At 38.0% G+C, this 26,758-nt stretch overlaps 1 protein-coding gene across 1 annotated transcript in view; it reads right to left on the bottom strand.

Moving 5' to 3' along the window:
* Nucleotides 1-989: 989 nt before the first annotated feature.
* Nucleotides 990-26,758, bottom strand: part of hfm1 (helicase for meiosis 1) — a 103,700-nt gene continuing 77,931 nt past the window's right edge. The window contains exons 25-35 of the mRNA XM_073063920.1: nucleotides 25,322-25,425; nucleotides 21,201-21,362; nucleotides 19,814-19,903; nucleotides 17,500-17,627; nucleotides 17,333-17,415; nucleotides 17,130-17,233; nucleotides 9,909-10,148; nucleotides 7,822-7,900; nucleotides 4,225-4,291; nucleotides 2,123-2,283; nucleotides 990-1,968 (exon numbers count right to left, since the gene is read on the bottom strand). Of these exons, the coding sequence (XP_072920021.1) occupies nucleotides 1,911-1,968; nucleotides 2,123-2,283; nucleotides 4,225-4,291; nucleotides 7,822-7,900; nucleotides 9,909-10,148; nucleotides 17,130-17,233; nucleotides 17,333-17,415; nucleotides 17,500-17,627; nucleotides 19,814-19,903; nucleotides 21,201-21,362; nucleotides 25,322-25,425 (1,276 nt within the window). The 3' untranslated portion in view covers nucleotides 990-1,910. The remainder of the gene's footprint in view (nucleotides 1,969-2,122; nucleotides 2,284-4,224; nucleotides 4,292-7,821; nucleotides 7,901-9,908; nucleotides 10,149-17,129; nucleotides 17,234-17,332; nucleotides 17,416-17,499; nucleotides 17,628-19,813; nucleotides 19,904-21,200; nucleotides 21,363-25,321; nucleotides 25,426-26,758) is intronic.

Here is a 26,758-nt window from a genome sequence, read left to right as displayed (position 1 = left end):
GACCTAAACCCAAAAATTCACTCTTGGAAACTAAGACCAAGAAAGCACACTAGCACCTTTAACCAGAGGGCTAGAGAAACTCAGCATGTCTTCAATAACCTTCATCTGTTTTTACAGATGCACTACAGAAAGCTCTTTCCTGGATGTATCACAGCTTGGGCACCTGCTCAGCCCAAAACAGCACAAGAAATTGCAGAGAGTTGTGAATGCAGTGCAATCTATCACAAAAACCAGACACTCCTCTGTGGACTCTGTCCACACTTGCTATTATCTTAGGAAAGCAATCATCATAGTCAAGGATCCTTCTCACCCCCAACACCCATCAGACAGAAGATACAAAAGCTTGAGAATAGATACTATCATACTCCAAAACAGTTCTAACCCCTTGTTATATGCCCCCTGAACAAACCTCTTGTATAATAAATATACACTCTTGATCTTTAACTGGCCCTTGCACTTGCCTACTTGCACTGTACTTTCTCTGTAACTTAACACTATATCCTGCATTTAGCTTTTTTGTTTTATGTTTTGTAGTACTTTGTTATACAGTGTATGGAATGATCTGTGTAGATGGCACTTAAACAAAAGCTTTTCACTGTACTCAGTACACATGACAACAATAAACCAATTACCATCAGCCCTCTAGAAAGTGCACACATGTGAATGTTGGATGAGGATAGCATTTGGCTCAACTTTGCGGTTTCAAATTGAAAAATAGCTAGTTGGCTCTCTCCAATTTCAAATATGGAAAAATACCAAATTGTGCAATCAATACCCATAGGACAGGAATGGAATTGGAAACTGGGAAAGTAGAAAAAAAGGTGGATTTTTAGAAATGGAATCCTTTTGTCAGTGAGCAGGCAAAAGCAATCAGACAATCATTTCTCGCAACCATAGAAAATGTATTATTTTGAATAACAGATTGAAATTAGATCTTCAATAAACTGGACTGACACTTGAAGGAAAAAACACCTTTATTCACGCAATTATCTTTGCTGAAGTTAAATTGCAATAAGTTTCGATACAATAAGGTGACTTAAAAAGGACAAATATAATGATTAATTCATTAAATTAGTTTACATTTGTCAGCTTTATTTTTACAAGTAATTATTTGGACACACACACACACACACACACACACACACACACACACACACACACACACACACACACACACACACACACACACACACACACACACACACACACACACACACACACACACACACACACACACGAAATAGGCAGAGTCTTGAGCTCCCAGGTTTCCACTAGCTACTGTTCTTCACTAAGTGCTACAGAAAAAGCAGCCTAGTCTACCAGTTCTTCAAGTGGAATAAGAATACTTCTGCAACTGACATAAATTAGCTATAATTAAGATAATTAAGAGAATGAAGGGAAATATTTTACACTTTACATGCAATTACATATGTAGGAAGACTTCAACTCTCTTTCATACAACTTAACAGCCATCGTTTAATAGTAAAGGAGTATAATCTCAAGGTTTGACTACAAACTTTAGGAAACTTGCAAGACTAATACATTCACCTGACAATGCTCTGTTTTTAAATGAGAAGCACCAATTCATTAAAACTAAACAGAATTATACCTCTGCTAAAATAGTAAAGGGGAATTTCTGATGCACAATTTAGTTTTTGGTCAGTTGTATCTTGTGGTATTTGTCTTCTCATTTCAGCAATATAATACTTAAAATGATTTGATCTATTGACTAAATAAAACATTAAGTTTAATTTGAGAAATGACAATAGAAGCAGACTTTTTTTCTTTCTTTTAGCTTTTTCAAATTGTATTCCAGTTAGCACATGCCGGTAGGAATTAACAAATTTAAACCTGTTGCAATTTGTCGATAAAACAAAAACGTATTTACAACTCCAAGTTTTCAGTGTATTCTAAAATATGCCATCAAAAATGCTAAGCAGAGCATCATATTCTTCTTCTGCAGCATATCTGAAAGACAGAAAACCACAGTGAAACAAAATAATTTAATATACATAATAAATCTAACGCTGTTTATCATGCAATATTCTAGATGTTCACAGATTCATTTCACTAACTGATTTCTGCTCAAGGGAGCACACATAGATGAAACACATGCTCCTACCTGGGTTCTGATGCAGTAGTTTTATTAATCTGATGAAAGCAGTCCAAGGGCCTACTATGTTTGGAGTACTTCACTGCATTTGCCTTGGAAGATGCAGAACTTGTATTTTCCTCTAAATCCTGGTCAAGAATTGTCTGGTTTATTGTTTCACAGATTTTAGACTGCAATATAAAATTAACATTTTTGTAAACAATAAATGATGAGAAATTACTTTTATTCTAATTAACCTTGTGTTCTAGAAGCCTCTGCATATTGTAATTATTTAGCACAATACAATTAATTTCAGGAAAGTTATGGAAAAAGACAGAACAGCTCCATAAGTTAAAGTCATAAGTGGGGATAAAGCTAATGTTGATGGCATTAGTCAGGAACTAGTTAAGGTCTCTTTGGAGTGCATAAAGATGGATAAATCTCTGATGGAGTTTGATGACTTATTTCATAGGAGTTTGTCAGGAGCAAGAGAAAAGATGTCTGGGGCCCTGTGAGACACTTTTGTATTTTTGTTAGACACAGGTGAAATACTAGAAGACTGGAAGACAACTGAAGTTATGCCTTTATACAAGAAGGGTTGCAAGAACTAGTCAGGGAACTAAAGGCCAGTGGTGAGAAAGTTACAAGAAGGGATTCTGAAGGATAGGATTTAGGGATAGTCAGCATGGTTTGTTTGTGGGAGGCAATGTCTCATTTATTTAACTGAGTTTGTTTTTGAAGAAATGCCAAGAGGATCGAAGAGGAAAGGTCGGTGGACATTGTCTGTATGAACTTTAACAAGGCTTCTAACAAGGTCCTGCATGTGATGCACCATCAATAACTCACGCTGAGACTTAGGAAGTGAGATATCGGCTTTTATTGACTGAAGAACAACACTACATCCTGGGAAAATGAGGGAGAGCAGCAGACCACAGTCGCCTTTATACAGGGGTCTGTGGGAGGAGCCACAGGAGCAGTCAGCAGGGTCTGTGGGAGGAGCCACAGGAGCAGTCAGACAGGTATATCTAGTTCACCACAGCATGGTAAGTTGATCCAGAAGGTGAGAATACATGGGATCCAGTGCGAAATAGCAAACTGGATACAAAATTGGCTTGGTGGTAGGAGACAGGTGGCAGGAGATCTGTTGTCTGTGGTGTGCCATAGGGTTCAGCTCTTGGTCCTTTATTGTACATCATTTATGTCAGTGATCTGGAGAATGTAGGTGCTATAATTAGTAAGTCTGCAGTTGATTTACATTGGTGGTAGAGTGGAGAGCAAAGATGTTTGTCTAAGGTTACAATAGGATCTAGGTCAACCAGAAAAATAGACAAAGGAATGGTAAATAGAGTTTAACTCAGGCAAATAAGAAGTTTAACCAGATCAGAAAATATACAGAGAATAGCAGGGCCCTCAACAATTAGAAGTTTACAAGTCATTGATATCTGGTTAAGTTTTTTCAATGTACTTTTCCACACTCTATTTGCTACTGATACTGCACAATTCTGTTCTAATGTGTAAATAGTGTATTCATGTGAAGATTATTTCCATATTATAGTCATGGAAGCTTTGAACAGGCTAACTTTCTAATAAAATAGTAAAGGGTAAATTAAATGTTTGTAAAATCTAAAATTGTGAGTACATTGATACTGTAGTGTCAAGTAATTTAGCTTTTGCTAAAGTTGCTGCAGACAGCAACCCTGCTCAAATCACTAATTCTCAAAGTGGAGTTATTATCTGTATTAAAATGAGTGGGAGGGAGGTAGGGTAGGAAGGCTGAGATGGGAATTATCAATAGACTTTGATCAGAATCACTGAACAATCTACTAAAAACTTAATTTCAAATCAGATACCTTTTTCTTATTATTTTATCATGTTTAATGATATATAAATATATTTTTTTTAAACTTATGCAAGCGTAAGTATAAATTCAACAATGAATAAGCAGCAACCTTTTTCTTTGTTCCCAAACTGGGATGCACCAACACTATGGCAAGTTAGTTCATCAATAAATGAAAAAGACACCATCATTCACAATGGCAAATTTGAGTGACATTTGGGATTCAAGCTACAATCTGGGCTGGAGAAAATGAAATGACTGTTAACTGTGTTTAATCTCTTAAATTATAACTTACTGTTTCTTGAACTGTTGAGTTAATAGATAAATAGCAAGGTTTTTCCATTGTTTGTAGGTATCCATGCCTAAAAGCATCAATGGCACATATATTTAGAAACCCATAATCATGATATACACTGGAAGTAACAAATTTTGAGAATACAATTGATGCAAATCTGCATGTGCTGGAAATCTGAAACAACACCATAAAATGTCAGAAATAGTCAGCAGGTCAGGCAACATGTATGTGGAGTGAGAACAGAAACAACATGAAAAAGTGAAAAACAAGTGTGTTTTACATTGTCAGAGAGCCATCAACTGCTCTTCATATGGCAAGCCTTTCAATCCTGGAAGCATTTTGGTAAACCTCCTTTGAACCCTGTCCAATGTCATCACAAACTTTCTTAGATAAAGGGTCCAAAACTTCAGCGGAGAATCTAAATACAGATTGGATGACCACTTTGCTGAACACCTCCATTCAGTTTGAGGGAGACTCTCAAACTACAAATTCACATTAATTATCCACTCTGAGTGTGCTTTTAGCCTCATGCAAAGTTGATAAAAAGCCCAAGGTAAGTTTAAGGAACAGCACCTCATTTTTTGTCTGGGCACAATCAAGTCATCAGGAGTCAAAGTGGAATTCAGGAATTTCAGACAGCCAGCATTTGTGTTCAATCTACCCTCCCTTTCTCTGCAACTTAACACAAACTTGATTTCCAGTATTGATGAAAGGTCCTTGAGCTAAAACATTGACTCTGTTTTTCTCTCTCCATTGCCTGAAATAATTAGTATTTCCATTGCTTGTTTCAAAACACTCTACTTAAAATAGGATTATAAGACTATTTCAAATAAAAGAGCACAATGCACTCCCAAATAAGCTCAGAGCAGCTTTTATTAATCTCTTATACAAATATACTCTCAATAAGGTATTTTGAAATCTTGTTTTTCATCATGAGGCTCACTGCAGCAAATTCAAGGACTAAAAGATCTACATTCCATTCAGGGAAGTTTATGTAAAATATGTATAATGATATTATTAACTATGCACTTATTTAAGGGAGCTATCAATTCTTTCATTTCAAATTCTGCTGATTGAAAGAAATTCTGACCTGCCCCTTTCTTTTCCAGTCCAGATGAAGCATTTCAGCCTGAAATATTGCATGTTTATTTCCCTCCGTAGTTGCTGCCTGACCTGTTGGATTTCTCTTGCATTTTTGTGTGTTGCTCCTGAAAAAAAACCTTATTTTCTAAATCTTATAGCATTCTGCAAACTGAACTAACAATTCAAATTGGGTATGTAAACATGAACCTAGTTAATCAACCAGTGATACATCCTTTTCATTCATACAACAGGAGTTCAAATCCCACCATAATAGTTTGAGAATTGCAAGTCAGATGAAAAGATAAATCTGGAAATAAAAAACTAATATCAGCAAACATGAGTCCAAAACCAATAGACTGATATTACAACCTGATGGTCTGACTGTTCTCCTTGGGAATATAAATCTGCAGTCATTAGTCAGGATGCCATATTTGTTGTTTCAATACAATGGTTACCTAAACTTTGCTGTGAAATTGATTTGCAAATTGCATCTGTTTTTTTTTCCATTCTGGACAAACAAAGACAGGATATAGTTATTTGCCAATGAGACAAGAATATTCTTGAGACTCATCTCAAGATTAAGTAGTCCTGATGAGGAACTTACCTGACGGGCCCAATTTTGTTCCTATGCCTTATGGTGTTATTATTTTTGAAGGTGAGAGTTGTTCTCAGACAAGCTTAGCTTTAACCATTTAATTGGGTGGCAGATCAGGACTTCTGAACAAGTTTTAAAATCCAGTCTTCTGCTCTGGTTAACTGCCAGCAGACTTCCTTAGATTTTCTAGTACTTGGGTTGGGAAATCTATCTGCTGAGCCTATGCGAGCTTCAGGGGCCCATTTAAATCAATGGGAAGAAATACCAGTGGAGAGAATAGCAAGTAAAATGTTAATTTGCTTGTTATTTGATCTAATTCACTTGAATTAAAAGTACTTATTTGCCTTTAATCATATTTTAATTTTTCAAAAATATATTTTTGTATTTTATATTGTTTTTTCTATGTTTGTCCCATTGTTTTTGCAAGTTTGTGAATGTCAATCACATGCATTTAATTTAAGCATCAGCTTTGAATCTGGTGCCTCGCCAGCAGTCAAAACCATTCTGGTGCTTTTGCTGGACCTCTCAGATTGTGTAATGTGGCTCCAGCCACAGTGTTACACTGAGATATTCCAATCTAATGCTATGACTGGATCTACACTACACAAAAGACTCGCTGGTCAGAAAGAGATTCTTCTTATTATGTTTTGCTTCTTATTTAAATCAAGATTAAAAATAACCCCGGGCTGACTGTGAACTTCTTAAATCACAACAAAAATTGTGATCTGCAATCTGTAACCAAAATTAGTTTTTGACCTGTTTAACACTAAACATTTTTAAACTTGCCGCATTGTTATTTTACAGAGTATAGACTTATACTATAAGGATACAACACAAATACAGATTTTAATACATCAATCTAGTAACAGAAAGTGCAGGAAATGCAATTATTGATTTTTCATTGCTTTCAAGGATCACTGGAAGTCCAGGATTTAATGTCCAGCCCTAATTGCTCTTCAGCGTTGAGGCTTGTTTGGAAATCTCAGAAGGTATTTAAGAATCACTTTATTGTGGGTCTGAAGCTGACAGAGAGGCCAGAATTGGCAAAGGATTCAGTAATTAGCATTTAGTATTGGTATTTACTGATTCAGTAATCTGGTATTTAGCAGTTACCATTAGTGAGGCTAACTTTTTATTTCATATGAACTAATTGGCTGTGTTGTGGTGGGATTCAACTCATGTTCATTAGTCTAAGCTTCTGAATTGTTTGCCCAGTAAATTACCCATCACCATTACCCTACATTCAATAGGTAACAGACATTGACAGAACTTTTGCTTTTGATGAATACAGAATATTCAATTAAGTTTTATGCCTGCCTTTCAATAGTGTTGACACCTCTTTTCCCTTTTGAGCTATTTTCTTCAGGGTTCAGAGAGAGAGAGAAGCTTGGCTACCAGTAAAACTCTGACAATCCCATTATCCAACTATTTGGAAATCCCCACGCTTCAGCATCTTGTTACCTGGGTGACATTTGCTTGCTTTCATCTACCTGGAGTCCTAGTTCCCACGTGTCCTTTGCACTCAGCAGGGCTCTGGTTCTTACACTGCCTTGAAACTTAGCTGGTACACTGGAAATTTATTCCAACATCATGTATCACTTAAATAGAAATTCAGTTGTCTGGGACATCTGAAGAGTCCCAAACATGGTGCATATGGGATTTTTTACCAACTGAATCTGCAGTTTGGTGATTTCTTGTCGACAAGGGACATACCTCAAAATGGATCACGTTTCTATTGCTACAACTGTCCAGCCTCTTCAGTCTGCCGTGCAGCTCCACCATGTAAATATTTAGATCAGAAGAAGGGAGATTAAATCTGATGTAGATGTGTAAAGCATTCATCCAAGAATGCCATTGTTATTTATATACTTTGGAAAACTAGACAATTAATCAACAGGCTTTTACTTTGTAAATCTTACCTGTTTTGTTTACTGTTTATTGTTTGGTTCTGGAGTTGGATGTAGTCTGTAAAATCTGCATATGTACTAAAGGAAGAATCTATATAAATAATATAAAGATATTACTATACATTCAATTGACCACAGCTAAAAGACTTTATTACTCTGAACATAAAGTATAGAACTACTAATATTATTTTCTCTTAGACATTTAAGCAATATGTACTGTTCAAGAAGACTCAACACGGTAGTGACACTTACACATGGCTCGGGATGAAACCAAAATCTTAAAATGACTTTATAAGTAACCCTTGAATTTCAAACAATTGGTTTGTTTTTCCCCCCTATAACTCCAATGACTCTTTAGGATACATTTCTTCCATTTACAATTTTTTTTACTGTCATATGCTGTGCACCATTCTTTGCCAGGATGAATACACATTGAGAGGGTTGAAAGCTTCGAGCTCCCAGGAATGAACAGACTTCAAACTCCGAGGACATTGCCAGATTCTTTCCCACAAGAAATGATGGCTGTGAGTTGAATATGCCACCATCTGGAGATTTCTCAATTTTGTTACATTGCTAAAGTTGGTGTAATTAATGCCCTTTATCTTCATTCTACTACTGGCAAGGTGTAACGCAGTTTTTCCCTTCCCTTTTTTACTCACTTAAAATTCATTTGATTTCTGATTTTTCTTACAACCAGGTCCTCCAGGTAGTAAGTTATCAGGAAGTTACTTGTGAAGACAATGAATGCCCCAATTTGGGAGAAGACTGCAATGAAAGGAAAAGCCTGTCACCATTCTGCCTGCTCCTGGGAGTTGACAGAGAAGTAGGTGAGATCCAGCCTTGTGGAACAGATAGATTAATGTCCTCCCTAATATAGTAGTGATTATGAAACTCTGAGACACGGCATAAATCAGCTTAAAAGGGCTTGTTTAGAGAAGTGGAGTCAGAATGAGCTTGACCTGCATGCAATCTAGTCAGATGTGTACGCTTCCATAAACAACATGGTTAGATCTGAGTGAGGATTATCTTGTGGTAGTGTATCCAGCAAAAGTGTTTCCTCCAAGACAGCTCGGTGGAAAATGATTTGTGAACTGATGGTTTGTGTTTCCATCAAAGAGGTCCACATATGGTGCCTGCAAAGTATATTTTGGAGCACTATGAATAGGAATTTTAGATTCAGAAAAATGGAGATTACAAGGTGGTATTGGTTGCAGCAAAATCTTAAAGATACAAGGAAGGGTCAATGATCAGTGTACAATGGTAGTGAATATGCAGCAGTGTGATTATGAATACAAGTTCAGTGTGAATATGAATACGTTTCATGTGAATTGGCCTTCAAATAATGTTATTTTTCAACTTCAGTATTAGGAAAAGATTGTTCTTCCGTGACTGAGCAGTGATTATCAATTTTCAAACCAACATGTTTGAAAATCATACTGATTGTGACGTATTAAAACATAAGAACACAAAAATGTAAGAAACAGAAGCAGCAGTAGGCCATCTGGCCATCAAGCCTGCTTCACCATTCAATAAGATCATGGCTGATCTGACTGTAGACTCATCTCCATCTACCCGCCTTTTCCCTATTACCCTTAATTCCCCTACTATGCAAAAATCTATCCAATCTTGTCTTAAATATATTTACTGAGGTAGCCTCCACTACTTTATAGGGCAGAGAATTCCACAGATTCACCACTCTCTGGGAAAAGCAGTTGCTTCTCATCTCCGTCCTAAATTTACTCCCCCAAATCTTGAGGCTATGTCACCTAGTTCTATCTTATCTAATCTTTCATAATTTTATATGTTTTGATAAGACCTCCTCTTATTTTTCTGAATTTCAGTGAGTACAGTCCCAGGTGATTCAATCTCTCCTCATAGTCTAATCCCCTCATCTCTGGAATCAACCTGGTGAATTTCCTCTGCAGCACCTCCAAACAGTGCAAGTGAACAGTAAATCTCACCTAAAATGGTACTGACTGGTGTCAAGAAATTCAACAATTGTGTAAAATTATTTCATTCTAAAATAACTGTATTATCAACCTCAATATACAATTCTTTTGGCTGTTGCACAGTCAAATTTTTCAGTGTTATATTATTACCTTTTTGGTAATTAATATTGGTTTCTTCTGAACTGACCAAATTGCTAGCTTGTACCAGCTTCTCATCATCAAAGTCACTCCATAAATCATCTCCTAGGTCAAAAGTCACATTTATACCTTCTGATGACCAGTACCCACTGTCGTTTGCATTGGAAGAGTTGTAATTGAAAGTCCTGAGCATATTTTGGTGTGGCACAATCACAGCTGAACTGGGTTTTGATGAAATCAAGGAATATTTTCCTAACAAAAATAAAGTAAGTTTCAATTACTTGGTCAAAAATTAATCGGCAACACTAATATACAGTGGATTCCGGTTAATTGGGACACGAGGATCAGTACATTTTGGCCCAATTAAGTGGTTGTCGCAATTAGACAAAGTTTCATGGAAATAGTTAAAAAGGTATGTAAAAAAGACAATGTATTTAAATGAAAAAACAGTACAAATTAGAACACAATCAATACTACTACAGTACTGTAGAACTCTGCATTAGTTATCAAGGGAGTAATTCATCCAGCATATGCTGGAATGTTCTTTTGATTGATTGTAAATGTTAGAACAAAATCAGTGCAGGACCTAGTGTTAATAATGGACTGTCTTCATACAATACTATTGACAATTGCATCTTCCAGATCTTAATTTTCATCGTAACATTCAAGATGATTGTCGATACCTTCATTTTCATTCCCGGCTGTTTCTGGCATCTCCAAGCTTGAAAACTGTAGTGAGCAAAACAGTTCTGAATTGTTTTACTACATATTTCTTGCCAACTATCAGTGACAACAATCACTGATTTTGAACACAAGCACACACAACTGACATTATTTAAGACCTGTTCGCTCTAAGCATGATGTAGTGTCTAACAGCCACACAAGTGCATGCAACTGACTCTACTTAGAAACTGTTTGTCAAGAGTCTGCAGCTTGAACTAAACAGCATAGTGTTCCAAATAAACAAAGGGAAATGCCGGCTATTTTGTCAATTAGCTTTTGTTCTTTAGGTGATGTTTTAAACAAGTGGCTGCTCAAATTAACCAATGGCCAATTCAATCAGAATCCATTGCAAGATCTTTTATACTTAATGGAGTAGACTCTCACATGGTGGATTGGATAGTGGACTACTTGACAGATAGACCTCAATATGTGCAGTTGGGAGACTGTAGGTCTGACACGGTGGTCAGCAGCACAGGAGCGCCGCAGGGAACCGTCCTCTCTCCGGTCCTGTTCACCCTGTACACATCAGACTTCCAATATAACTCGGAGTCCTGCCATGTTCAGAAGTTTGCTGATGACACGGCCATAGTGGGGTGTGTCAGGAATGGACAGGAGGAGGAGTATAGGAAACTGATACAGGACTTTGTGATATGGTGCAACTCAAACTACCTGCGTCTCAATATCACCAAGACCAAGGAGATGGTGGTGGACTTTAGGAGATCTAGGCCTCATATGGAGCCAGTGATCATTAATGGAGAATGTGTGGAGTAGGTTAAGACCTACAAGTATCTGGGAGTACAGTTAGACGAGAAGCTAGACTGGACTGCCAACACAGATGCCTTGTGCAGGAAGGCACAGAGTCGACTGTACTTCCTTAGAAGGTTGGCGTCATTCAATGTCTGTAGTGAGATGCTGAAGATGTTCTATAGGTCAGTTGTGGAGAGCGCCCTCTTCTTTGTGGTGGCGTGTTGGGGAGGAAGCATTAAGAAAAGGGACGCCACACGTCTTAATAAGCTGGTAAGGAAGGCGGGCTCTGTTGTGGGCAAAGTACTGGAGAGTTTAACATCGGTAGCTGAGCGAAGGGCGCTGAGTAGGCTACGGTCAATTATGGAAAACTCTGAACATCCTCTACATAGCACCATCCAGAGACAGAGAAGCAGTTTCAGCGACAGGTTACTATTGATGCAATGCTCCTCAGACAGGATGAAGAGGTCAATACTCCCCAATGCCATTAGGCTTTACAATTCAACCGCCAGGACTTAAGAACTTTTTAAAAGCTATTATTAATGCTTTTTGAGATAGTGATTTAGATGCATATCATATTTTTTACTGAGTTAAGTATTGTATGTAATTAGTTTTGCTACAACAAGTGTATGGGACATTGGAAAAAAGTTGAATTTCCCCATGGGGATGAATAAAGTATCTATCTATCTATCTATCTATCTATCTATCTATCTATCTATCTATTTTCTTGATCCCAAGGGACCATTTAACAAGAAAGAATATGCATGAATGCTAAAATCCTACCTAAACTGCAAGTTAAACTTCAAATATTTAGAAATACGTATGCCCGTGGCAGATAGAATAGAGAAAATTGTGGAAAAGAGATTTTTTGATGTATTAATCATGTTAATTTGCAAAAGTCAGTTGACTTTCTAGAGGAAGAGGAACCAATATAAACACACAAAGAATGTATACTTCTTTGATACATTTGATAACATGGAGTGTTTAACCTCATTACTGCTTTTTGCACCCAACTCATATCCCTTGCAACACAGCAGTTAATTGCTTCAATCCAGAGATGTGATAGTTTGGCTCATGGCATCTGCTTCAGATACATGAATCTGCGATCTGGGATTGTTGGGGAGTAGCAAGCTCCAGGAGAGGAGAAGGAGGAGGGTAAGAAACTGAAAGTGCTCATTGAGGCCCAACACGCTGGAAGTGGAACTGTATCAGACAATGCAGCTCATTCTGATGAAAGGCTGATACTGAGACATCTGCAATATCCAGAATGTAGAAAGGGTCTTGATAAAAGGGTGGGATTCCTTTCTTGAAAACATTTCACGCTGCGATTTTCTGCATCCCATCTGTGCACATGTCAGAGTTTGAAAAAAATGTACTATTATTTACTTTTTCATCCGTGTAAATTTTGTCAGAGCCAATTTTGTTCCATATCTCAAAGCAACTTTTTGGATTGCGTTTTGTGAATTGCATTTTGTGAATTCTATAAGAGTGAATTTCTGTTACCAGAATATCCATAACATGAAGGATGCCTGTGAGAGGGGGATTGTTTAAAGGAGGTGTGAGACAAGTTTTTCTTTAAATAAAGTGGTAGGTGTCTGGACCCTTCCAGACAGGTGGTGGGAGCAGCTGTGAGAACAACATTCAAGAGACATTTAATCAGCCACACAGATAGGCAGAGAATAGAGGGATATGGACTAGGTGCAAGCAGAGGGATTAAGTTCATTTGACATTATGGACCAGTGCATAGAGAGCTGTAAAGCCTGTCCCTGTACTGAACTCACTTATTTATTTACTGAGATACAGCACAGAGTAGGCCCTTTGAGCTGCACCGCCCAGTAACCCCTGATTTAACAATAGCCTAATCATGGAACAAGTCATGGGAATAATGTACAAACTCCTTACAGACAGCAGTGGGAATTGAATTCGGGTCACTGGTGCCGTAAAGCACTGTATTAACCTTTACACTACCAATTCGCCCCTCTTCTATGGTCTATGTTTAAACACAAAAACAGTTCTGCACAGGAACAAGCATTTCAGCCCATGATGTTGTGCCAAACCAGCTAAAAAGCAAATCAAAAACTCCCAGACACTAATCCCTCCTACCTGCAACATGTTCCTTATACGACTACAATGAGATTACAATGGGATGAGGGAGGATTTGGCTAGTGTAGACTAGGAACACAGGTTATATGGTGGGACAGTTGAGAAACGGTGAAAATCTTTCAAAGAATTTATCATGGTGCTCAATAAAAGTATATTTCAGTAAAAACAAGGACAGTAAAGGTGGGGAGAGCCACCTTGGATAACTAAAATAAAAGAAGTCATCAAACTAAAAGCTCGTGTATACAAAGTCGCCAAGAGTAGGGAAACTTGAAAGATTGTGAGGACATTAAAAGAACCATAAAGTGAGCAATAAAGAAAGGAAAGATAGATTATGAAAATAAACTAGCACAAAATATAAAAACGGATAGTCAAAGTTATTATAATTATATAATGCGGAAAAGGGTGGCTGAAGTGAATGTAGGTCCCTTGGAGGATGAGAGGAGAAATTGATATTGGGTAGTGAGGAAATGGCAGAGGCTTTGAATGACTATTTTGTGTCTGTCTTCACAGTGGAGGACACATCTAACTTTCAGAGATTTATCATGGTGCTCAACAAAAGTATATTTCAGTGAAAGCAAGGACAGTAAGGGTGGGGAGAGCCTCCCATCACATCTATAATATCTGTCTTTAGCAGAGGACCTTGATACAACAGCCATCGATAAAGAGGTAGTGCTGAGTAAACTTGTAAACCTGAAGATAGACAAGTCCCCTGGTCCTGATGGAATGCATCACTGAAAGAAATGGCAGAAGTTATAGTAGAGGTTTTGGTGATAATTTACTAAAATTCTTTGGACTCTGGGCAGGTCCCGGCAGATTGGAAGATGGAGAATGTCATGCCACTGTTCAAAAAAGGATGTAGGCAAGAAGCAGGTAACTGTAGGCCAGTTAGTTTAACTTCTATAGTTGGGAAAATGCCTGAAATTATCGTTAAAGAAGAAATTGCACCATCTCGGATCGCAAGACCCTGCAGAGGATAGTGAGGTCAGCTGAGAAGATCATTGGGGTCTCTCTTCCCGCCATCATAGACATTTACACAACACGCTGCATCCGCAAAGCAAACAGCATTATGAAGGACCCCACACACCCCTCATACAAACTCTTCTCCCTCCTGCCGTCTGGGAAAAGGCACCGAAGCATTCGGGCTCTCACGACCAGACTATGTAACAGTTTCTTCCCCCAGGCTATCAGACTTCTCAATACCCAGAGCCTGGACTGACACCTTACTGCCCTATTGTCCTGTTTATTATTTATTGTAATTCCTGCACTGTTTTGTGCACTTTATACAGTCCTGGGTAGGTCTGTAGTCTAGTGTAGTTTTTTTTTGTTTTTACGTAGTTCAGTCTAGGCTTTGTACTGTCATGTAACACCATGGTCCTGAAAAATGTCTCATTTTTACTAAGTACTGTACATAGCAGTTATGGTCGAAATGACAATAAAAGTGACTTGACTTGACTTGACTTGAAATAGTGAGGCATCTGGAAAGAAATGGATCCATTAGGCAGATGCAACATAGATTCAGCAAAGGCAGGGCCTGCTTGACAAACTTTCTGGAGTTCTTGGAGGATATAATGAGTGCAGTGGATAAAGGGGAACAGATGGATGTTATTTACTTGGATTTCCAGAAGGTGTTCAATAAGGTGCCACATAAAAGACTTATCCATAAGATAAGGATGCATGGAGTTGGGGGTGATGTATTAGCATGGATAGAGGATTGGTTAACTTATAGAAAGCAGAGAGTTGGGATACATGGGTGTTACTCTGTTTGGCAATCAGTGGTGAGCGGTGTGCCATAGGGGTCGGTGCTGGGCCCACAACTGTTCACTATATACATTAATGATCTGGAAGAGGGGACAGAGGGTAGTGTATCTAAGTTTGCTGATGATACTAAATTGAATGAAAAGCAAATTATGCAGAAGATACGTAGAGGCTGCAGATAGGTTAAGTGAGTGGGCAAGGGTCTGCCAGATGGAATACAATGTTGGTAAATGTAAGGTCATACACTTTGGATGGAAAAATGGAAAAGCAGATTATTATTTAAATGGTAAAAGATTGCAGCATGCTGTCGTGCAGAGGAACTTGGGAGTGCTTGTGTATGAATCACAAAAGTTTAGTTTGCAGATGCAGCAGGCTATCAAGAAGGCAAATAGGATGTCGGACTTCATTGCTAGAGGGATTGAATTTAAGAGCAGGGAGGTTATGCTGCAACTATACAGGGTACTGGTGAAGCTGCACCTGGAGTAATGCATGCAGTTCTGGTCTCCATAGGAAGGATATACTGGCTTTGAAGGTTCACCAGGTTGATTCCAGAGATGAGGGGGTTAGACTATGAGGAGAGATAGAGCCGTCTGGGACTGTACTCACTGGAATTCAAAAGAATAAGAGGAGATCTTATAGAAACATAAATTTATGAAAGGGATAGATGAGATAGAGGCAGGAAAGTTGTTTCCACCAATAGGTGAGACTGGAACTAGTGGACATAACCTCAAGATTTTGGGGAGTAGATTTAGGAAGGAGATGAGGCAGAACCGCTTTTCCCACAGTGTGGTGAGTCTGTGGAATTCTCTGCCCAGTGGAGGCTAACATAGTAAATATATTTAAGACAAGTTTGGATAGTAGGGGAATTAAGGGTTATGGGGAAAAGGCAGGTAAGGTGGAGGTGAGTCCATGGCCAGATCAGCCATGATCTTATTGAATGGCAGAGCAGGCTTGATGGGCCAGATGGCCTACTCCTGCTCCTATTTCTTATGCTCATATGTTCTTATATCCATGTGCCTATCCAAACATCTCTTAAAAGCCTCTTATGTATTTGCCACTACTATCATATCAGGCAGCGCATTCCAGGCACCCACCACTCTGAGAAAAAAAAACTTACCCCTCACATCCCCCTTGAACCTACTCTCTCTTACCTTCAACACTAGTATTAGATATTTAAGACCATAAGACATAGGAGAAGAATTAGGGCATTTTTCAGCCCATCGAGTCATGGTTGATCCTGGATCCCATTCAATTCCATACACCTGCCCTCTCACCATATCCCTTGATGCCCTGACCAATCAGGAATCTATCGACTTCCGCTTTAAATATACCCATGGACTTGGCTTCCACTGCAGTCTGCAGCAGAGCATTCCACAGGTTCACCACTCTTCAGCTAAAAAAAAATCCTCCTTACTTCTGTTATAAAAGGACGCCCCTGAATTTTGAGGCCCCCTAGTTCTGGATACACCACCATAAGAAACATCCTCCCCACATCCACCTTATCTAGTCCTTTCAATATTCAGTAGGTTTCAATGAGATCCCCACGCATTCTTCTAAATTCCAGTGAGTACTGGCCCAAAGCTGCCAAATGCTCCTCATATGTTAACCCCTTCATTCCCAGAATAATCCTCATGAACCTCCTCTGTACTCTCTCCAATGATAGTACATCCTTTCTGAGATAAGGTACCCAAAACTGTTGACATCCTCCAAGTGCAGCAAATTTACTAACCTACCCATTTACATTTTCATCCATGTCATTTATATACATTACAAACAGCAGAGGTCCCAGCACAGATCTCTGTGGAACTCCACTAAACCAGAAGTATATTGTGTTAGAGAGAGAAAATTGACATAGATAGTATTACTACCAGCATAAGTGAAAGAAAATTCTTCAATGCACTAACATACCTTCATCACCATGTGTTTGTAGTTGTTGATAACTTCTTTTACAGATGTCTAGTTGATCCCAGTTTTGTGCTTGAGCTGTTGGAGCAAGGCTTGTTTCATAGTACCTTGAAGATAATTCCACATGAAAAGCATAATGTGATAAAATTTAATCTTCATATTGAATGTAATAAACTTTTTTTTATTTAAGAGGTGAATCATATTACCTTGGTATTGTTGACAATGGACGTTTTGGCACATATGCAAACTGCTGAAGATTTACTGATCCCAATTCATTTAGCATCTCTACCTGTTATAAGAAAGTGTAATTTTTAAACTATTTTAATCTTTATGAAGTAGTTTGTTGAAACTTCACTATGCAGAGAAAAGTTACCTTCAGCCGCTTAACTGACGGGGCTGAGGAAGTCTCACTTCTACTTTTAAGGTCACCGAAATAGGAAGAAAGTTTTGTTGTTGCTTCTCTTGTAATATCAGTCTGCATGACTGATACACCAAACTTACCTGCAAGCAAAACAAAAAAAAAATCGCTAGATTAGCAATTGCAACAAAAATTAAGATTTGATCAAGCTAAAGTGATGAGACCTTTTGGGATAGATCTAAAAGCATTGGGAAAAAATATGGAAAAGTTCAAGTAATTATAGCTGTGGTATTAGTTTGGGTGTGGTTGAAGATACTGGAGGGATCTCAATTAGCAGGAAACCATCCTACCAATGGTGGCATTAGGCTTGGAGGTTTTAACTTCTGAGATTCATCTCGGCAGTCCTAACCAGAACTAATGACAAACAACAACTGGCTAACAGGAATGCTGATTTTGTACAACACCACATATAGAAGGAGCAAATAAATTGTAAATAAGGGGTTGAGAATCTTCTTCATAGGCTAGAAGGCAGTGGTATTTCGAAGTAAAGAGTCATAGGGGCATAAATTTTCTGATACTCCCTGGTTTAACATGGGAAGTTTTAAGATATAGAAAGACTAATCTTCAATTCAATTCAAGTTTAATAGTCATTCAACTATACATGAATACTCATGGATACAGCCAAAAGAGACAGCGCTACTATGGGGTCAAAGTACAAAGACACATTACCATCAGTCACATACAGTAAGCACACACAAGATCACATAATAAGAGTTACATAAAAACATAAAAACATTAGTAAAAGATTACATAATAAGTTCCGAGGCCCACCACCCCCCACCCAAATGCAACGTCGCAACGTGATGCATACAAGTCAAACCCATAAGAAAACCAATAAAAATACAATGGCGCAGAATATACAATTCTGCATTGATAAATATTAGTCCAGACACCCCCCACTCCCACCCCAGCCCATCGATATCATCTATCCATTGGCACCTGATGCCCATTACGTGACACCATGGCTTTGAGGCCCAGTTCTCGCACCGACAACTGACTCCCATGGGGCAAATCTGTGGCTTTTGAGGACTGGTCCTCGCATTTACAAGCACATATAGAATATCAATAAAAACATAACCAGATAAATATACATGTATATAGTCCAAGTTAGATATGGCCCTTGTGGCTAAAGGGATCAGGGGGTACGGAGAGAAAGCAGGTACAGGGTTCTGAGTTGGATGATCAGCCATGATCATACTGAATGGCGGTGCAGGCTCGAAGGGCCAAATGGCCTACTCCTGCACCTATTTTCTACGTTTCTATGTCCAGACCCATCTTAAATCTTCATTCACCATAACTGTGCTATGCTTTCCTGGTAGAGCGCAAAGGTTTGGACTCCTCCCCTCTGGCAGCTGAAAAGCAAGCATCCCTGCAGCCTGAGGCCCAGGTCCATTGAGTGCTGCTAAAAAGTTTGCATTCGGCCACAATGAGCTTGTCTTCTGCTGAGCAAAACCCTGGGAGGGCAGCTCCAATTCCATTCTGGATTTTGTGCCATACCACCCCTGTGAAGTACAATTACTTCGACCTTCACTCTGGCTGGCTGCAAACAGATAACACTGAGGCTTCAGGCCTAATCCTCGCTATGACTAAGGACTAGGCCTCTTCCATCTCTCACTGCTCACATCCAATAAATTAGCGAATCAAACTTGCAGTGTTCCAGATTAACAATGCTCAAAGAGGTCTTGCACTCACAAGTGACCGTGGTGGCCACTCACTACTTGACTGTAAGCCTCCATCGACTCAGGCAGCAGCATGTTGCACAGCTCCTTCATTATCTCTGCCAACGAGCAACTTGCTGATGGTGTAGACCTGCAGTACTTTGAGTTCTTAATGTATAGGAAGATCTTGTGATCATTAGACATTATTTAAGTAGAATGATAGCGCCTTTTGTTGAACCCGTAGAATCTGCTGTGACCAGTCACGCTGCTATCTTGTTGTTAGCTTCTTTCTTCAACCAGATTGGTCTGATAGAAATGGCATAACACCTTTCTGTGCAAGAGTGGCATCATGTTTGAACCAGGATTTTATATGAATCTTGCTAAATACTTAAAGGCCCACAAAGGTATCCAAAAGGCATTTTTCTTGACTGCTCATAGGAGAACTGTAAAAGTGGGACTGCAGGATTATGGCTATCAAACCCCACTCTCCCCCTCCTTCAGCTCCCAACATGGGAATGGAGATGAAATATCTCTTCACATTTTAGGCCTACATTTGGATATATACAATTTTAATAGCACAAAACTACTAGTGTCTATATTTCAGTACTTACAACATTCATGACCACATTTATCTTTATTCTTGCAGTAATGATTACAGTGTCTTTTTCGTGGTGCTGTGCAACTGACATCATTGGAAAATCCTGTATTTATAATTGAGATATAATGAAGATAAGGAAGTTCAATGCAAAGTTTAATCTTCAAATGTCAGACTGTCTCAATTTTTTCAGTCACCTTAGAGATATTGATAAGATATTGATTTGAAGATTATTGTTTTGAAATATTTTGCAAACTACTGACAATTTCTCACCATTTTTTCTGTAGAAATGATTGCTTACTCATCACAATATACCAACACTGCATGGTCCCGTTAATGTTCGGTTAATAGCAAAGTAACCAAAATTGAAGATATTCACTATATTGCTTCCTTTTCCAAATGACCCCTCAAACCCTGGCTGAACTGATCTAGAGCTCAACTCTATTCTCCTGTCCAAATACTATGTATTCCAATAACTACCTCAGCCTCCAACTGTACTTAGTGACCATATGTCCTCAGCTTTGAGATAGAGAATTCCTAAGATTCATAATCCTTGAGTAGAACTTTCTCCTTATTTCAGTCTTGTGACAGTTCTTAACCTGACACTATTTCCTGAACTCTACACTCCACAACCAGAGTATACATCTTCACAGCACCAAGCCTAACAAGCCTTGTCAATATCTTATCCATTAGTAAGATTGATTTATTTTTCTTATAAACTTCTATTCAATTGTTCCCCATAAGAAAACTTCCTTATTTCGATAATCAGACTACACCCTAATTGCTGCAATGCCTTTAAAATGAAGTATGTCCTTTCTTATATGAAAAAAAAGGAAGATCAAAATCATAGACAGTACTAATGGGGATTCATAAAAGACCTGCATTGCTGTAGTAAGATTTTGTCACTCTTGTATTCCATTGTCCTCAAAATAATAGCCTAAATCTTATTTGCCTTCTTAAAGACTTTCTATAAGCAGACTTTCATTTTGTTTCTTTGTGTTATGAAACAGTCTATTGTCAATTGTTTTTTCATACCCCATTTACTTTATGTATCTGTTACTAACTGTTTTGCATCTCAAACATACACTTAGTTAATAAAGTTAACAGCAAAATATTTTTTTCAAATATATAAAGTGAAGAGAAATATAGTACTATTAAATTCCAATATAGAAACAACTATTGTTGACAATAATGGATCCTAAGATTAGAAGTTACTGATGTATTAGACTAAATTTATCCCTTAGTACACTTCAAAAGAAATGTTTCATGGAAGGTCTTGCAAAAAGTATCCAGTTTTTGACTCTCTCCAACACAACCGGATAAACATAATTAGCTGTCTTGTTAAAAAAAACACATGACATCGGTAATTTTCTACATCAACTTTTTAAGAATTTAAAGAATACCTTTAATCACATGGTTAGAGGAAACTGCTGATGAATTTTCTGTGCCATTTCGTTTTGCTAACTGAGAGTTTTGTCTATCTGATTTACCATGAATAATATGTGTTCCAAACTTCCTTGGTCCTGAATAAAAAACTGTATACTTTTGCTGAATATCCAATCCAACTAGGTGGAAAAGTAGAAACAACATATTGTGTTAACAACTTTCATCTGAAGAATGCACAAGTGAAAACAAAGTACAGCTAAAAGTCAGTGTTTTCCCATAAAGGGAAGTACAGAAACCTCAAGAGGAATTGCTGGAGGGTTGGATGGCAATGCAAGCAGGGTGAATGGTGGGCTCATGTTGCCTTAATTCCACTATGCAAAGACAACTGCCTGTGATTTCACATGCAAAAAAGCTTTACTTGCAACAAAATGAACTATACAAGCATCCTACATTCTGGGTTTTTTTTATATAGTTCTAATCATTACATCAGCATGCATCTACTAATAGACTCTACAAACTTAGTAGATCTTGTGTGTTTGTTTGTGTCAGACAAGGGGAGGGTGCTGAGTTGTCACGGCCAGCAAATTGGGAGAATGTGGAACTAATGCTGAATATTAGCCATGATCTTACTGAAAGGAAGAAAATATTTAAATAACAGTATGGCTTAATTGATTTCCCCATTAATCCTATGACAATATGGCAAACTGCTCTACTTCTTTTATTTACATGAAATTCTTATTCAAGTGGATTCCTGTTAATTGGGCCAACGATTAAACAGGGCTGCAGCATATTTGTGACAAAGAACAAAAACTAATTGAGAAAATAGCCAGGATTCCCTTTGTTTATTTGGGACACTGTGCCTCTTAATTGGAGCAGGAGACTCTTGCCGAGCAGTTTCTAACTACTGTCAGATATGTGCACTTGTGTGGCCGTTAGACACTACATCGTGCTTAAAGTGAACAATATGTAAATAGTGTTACTTAAGTGTTTGTGTTCAGAAGTAGTGACTTTTGTCACCGTTAGTTGGAGAGTAATAAGCAGTGAGACTATTCGAGACTGTTTTGCTCACTGCAGTTTGAAGCATTCATGCTTGGAAATGCCAGAAGCAGCCATGAGTGAAAATGAAATGCTTTCACCTCTGCAACAAGTTAGAAACTACGAAGAATTTGAAGATACTGACAATCATCTTGAATGTTGCAATGAAAATAAATATTTAGAGGATGCAATCGTCAAAAGTATTGTACAAGAACTGTCCATAACCTACACAAGGTGTGTGCTGAATGTGTTCATTTACAGTCAACCAAAACAATGTGACAGCATCCTCTGCCCATATCTTTTAGGAACGAATACACAGTTTTATCGTACTATAGTAGTAGTATTGGTAGAGTTCCAAATTGTTCTGTATTCCATTAAAATTTTTCATTTGCTACTCAGTTAAAAGGTAGATTGTTTTTTTTATATATAGCTTTCAGCTATTTCCATGAAACTTTGGCTAATTAGGGTAGCCGCTCAATAGGGTCAAAATTTATTGGTCCTGATGTGTCCCAGTTAACCGGAATCCACCGTTCTAATTTTTTTCATTAAGTAATGTTCAAATGCACCATATAAAATCCATAGCAAAATATCTATGATTTTAATTCAAGAAAATTAGTTTCAAATGATAAATTAGAGCTGTAATTTATAAATCAGATTTATCACTGATGTTATTTTAAAATTTTGTTATTTAACAAAAGCTGGTTTGCTTAGCTTGTCTTTTTTCCACTACTCTAGCCAATTTGGAGACTGCAGGAAATAAGAAACTGCAGATCCTGGAATCTGAAGCAAAACACCAACACATGGAAGAACATACTGACTGCAGCATCTGTGTGAGGAAAAGGATGGTCAATGTGTTGCGAGCTCATCTTTCTTCAAGTAATAAAAGGATTAGGTTCCATCTTTCTCCCCATTCTATTACATTATATTTTCTGCATAAGGATAGCACTTTTCTTGCCCTTTCCTTTAATCCAGTCACCTGCTACAAATGACTTGAAAGTTTGAACCACAACTTTGAATCTCAACATGTGAATCTTAAATGGATTACTTTCTAATAAACCTCTGCCATTCTCTATGCTGTATCTACATGCTTACATGTTGTTATGAAACCAAGGTACCACAGACCTTCACTACAAAATCTAAAACATAATTCATATTAACTTACAAACTCTTTACAGTTCATAAAAATTGCAGGAATTATACTGGAAAACACTTGTTACTCTATCAGAATCAGAATCGGGTTTATTATCACCAGCATGTGTCATGAAATTTGTTAACTTAGCAGCAGCAGTTCAATGCAATACATAATATAGAAGAAAATGAATAAATAAATAAATCAGTAAATAACAGTATATGTATATTGAATAGATTAAAATTCATGCAAAAAACAGAAATAATATATATTTAAAAAGTGAAGTAATGTTCACGGGTTCAATGTCCATTTAGGAATCGGAAAGCAGAGGGGACGAAGCTGTTCCTGAATCACTGAATGTGTGTCTTCAGGCATCTGTACCTCTTACATGATTGTAACAGTGAGAAAAGAGCATGCCCTGGGTGCTGGAGGTCCTTAATAATGGACGCTGCCTTTCTGAGACACCACTCCTTGAAGATGTCCTGGGTACTTTGTAGGCTAGTACCCTAGATGGGGCCAACTAAATTTACAACCCTCTGCAGCTTCTTTCGGTCCTGTGCAGTCGCCCCCCCCCCCCATACCAGACAGAGATGCAGCCTGTCAGAATGCTTTCAACGGTATGTCTAAAGAAGTTTTTGAGTGTATTTGTTGACATACCAAATCTCTTCAAACTCCTGATGAAGTGTAGTCACTGTTTTGTCTTCTTTATATCTGCATTGATATGTTGGAACCAGGTTAGGTCCTCAGAGATTTTGGCACCCAGGAACTTGAAACTGCTCACTTTCTCCCCTTCTTATCCCTCTAGGAGGACTGGTATGTGTTTCTTTGTCTTACCCTTCCTGAAGTCCACAATCAGCATTTTCATCTTACTGATGTTGAGTGCCAGGTTGTTGCTGCAACAGCACTCTACTAGTTGGCATATCTTGCTCCTGTATGCCCTCTCATTTCCATCTGACATTCTACCAACAATGGTTGCATCATCAGCAAATTTATAGATGGTATTTGAGCTATGCCTAACCTCACATTCATGGGTATAGAGAGAGTAGAGCAGTGGGCTAAGCACACACCCCTGAGGTGCACCAGTGTTGATAGTTAGCGAGGAGGAGATATTATCACCAATCTGCACAGACTGTGGTTTTCTGGTTAGGAAGCTGAGGATCCAATTGCAGAGGGAGGTACACAGCTCCAGGTTCTGTAACTTCTCAATCAGGATTATGGGAATGATGGTATTAAATGCTGAGCTATAGTTGATGAACAGCATCCTGATATAGGTGTTTGTGTTGTCCAGGTGGTCTAAGGCCATATGAAGAGCTATTCAGATTGCATCTGCCATTGACCTATTGGTGCATTAGGCAAATTGCAACAGGTCTACTTTCAAATTATCTACTTTTTTTTTACAGTTTAGAGAAAAATAAAATCTGCAGCCCTAAGGGCATCAGAATTTTCCCCCCAATCTATAATTGCAAATTTATGGAATGGATCTCCATAAAAGGAATCTAATTCTTTCTCAAATAAAAAACTGGCTGAGTATTTAACAATAAAGCAGGATTTAACAATAAAAAAAGCAGTGAAATGCAACATAGTGTCACTGAATCAAAGTTGTACAGCATAGAAATATGCCCTTTGACCTACCACTTCCCTTAGTGTATATTGTACCATTTTAAATAAATAAAATTGCCCATTTATGTGCATTAGGTCTACAGCTTTCTATATCCACTGTAGTGATGGGAAGTTTGAGTTCTACTATATTGTACAATGGTTGGTATTGTATAAAAAGAAAAAGAATTTCAGGATGTATATTGTATACATTTCTCTGACATTAAATTGAACCTATTGAACATTTTCTTTTACTTAAAAATATCACAATAGATTTTAGATAGAAATTTCATGAAAAGACTGGTGTCCTCTAATTTCCTCAGGCTAGCAAAATTGAAGCTCTTGAATATAAAGTATTAACTATAAAACTCAACTTACCATAGTCTGAACTGATAAGATTAATACTTAGTTCTTCACCCTTAAGAGGTCTTTTAACTTCAATTTTTTTTGACCAACTTCCATTTTTAAGTAGCACTAAATCCCTATTTTGAAAGAAAACAAGGTCAACACCTTTTAGGTTTAGTGGGTGTGGTACTGAGCTAAACTAAATGGAAAATGTTATTCATAATATTCATTAGTTCTTAGAAGGGTTATTAAGTGGGCAATGCATGGCAGAAAAATTTGCTTTATTCTTGGGATTGACGCTGCAAAGTTTCATAGGGCACTACATCCATTACTTCACATGCTATTGAATAGGACTTCACCAATAATACATTCCAAGTTCTTCTTTCATGAGGGTTACCATTGTGGAGCATATGGGGTAAAAAAACAGGTTGGCTGTAGACTGGGAGAGAAATTTGGACCTCAGAATTCATTATCCGAGGATCATTAGGGAAGAGGGTTATTGGGGTCAGTACTAGATACTTGGAATTGGAAGTTTGGGTTATGATCATGTTATGGGTAGAGTTGGATTGTGGCTGACATGAGTGGAAACTGCCAAGAGAAAACAAGTTTTTAAAATTAGTGGACAACTAAACTGGGTTCCCAGAATAGGAATCCACAGTTTTGGAGCTGTTCCAGCAAGTTCATTTATTCTAGTTAGAGATAGTGCAGAATAGGTCCTACTGGCACAACCCATTAATTTAACTCCTGTCTAGTAACAGGACAATTAATAATGACCAATTTACTTACTAACCAGTACAACTTTGGAACATGGGAGGAAACCAGAGCACCTGGAGGAATCCCATGCGGTTCATGGGGAGAAGATACAAACTTCTTCCAGATGATGTTGGAATTCCTTCACTAACAACAATCAGACCACAGAAATGGTGTGAAACCCTGCTTCTGATGCATAGACTACAATATGCACCATTGAAAAAAATCACTGCCGAAGGCTGGTTGCCTATATGTTGATCCATCAGACTGATGGAGGTAAAACGGAAGGAAAATCAATAACTTGTGATTCATACAATACATTCTGATTTTCTTTAGCAAAGAAAACATTTTCATTGTATTTAATTTCCTTAGTACATATAAACATTGAACTTTTGATAGAATACAGGGATTCTCTAGCAGCTCTTTCCTCGCTTGCTGAATAAAAATGGTACAGGCGGAGCACGAAGCCCATTACTGCTGTTTCTAAAGACTACCACTGAGTAGCTCAGAATGACAAAATAAAATGGTACTAACCAAACAAAAGAAGGACTTTCAGTGAGCATACTCTCACTCTACCCTTAGAATATATTGAAGAAGCCATCAGTGCTCATCTATTTTCTTCCTTTAGTTCTCATTTCTTGTGGATGCACTATAGTGATGGTAGAATTTTTCTTCCCTTACTTGGTAGCTTGGTTCTAGATGGTGGTGATCCCAAGAGCA

This window comes from Hemitrygon akajei, chromosome 12 (assembly GCF_048418815.1).
Source record: "Hemitrygon akajei chromosome 12, sHemAka1.3, whole genome shotgun sequence".
In the NCBI taxonomy this organism is placed as follows: Eukaryota; Metazoa; Chordata; class Chondrichthyes; order Myliobatiformes; family Dasyatidae; genus Hemitrygon; species Hemitrygon akajei.
The sequence above is the reverse complement of the archived record's forward strand: the minus strand, read 5'-3'. Positions and strand labels throughout refer to the sequence as shown.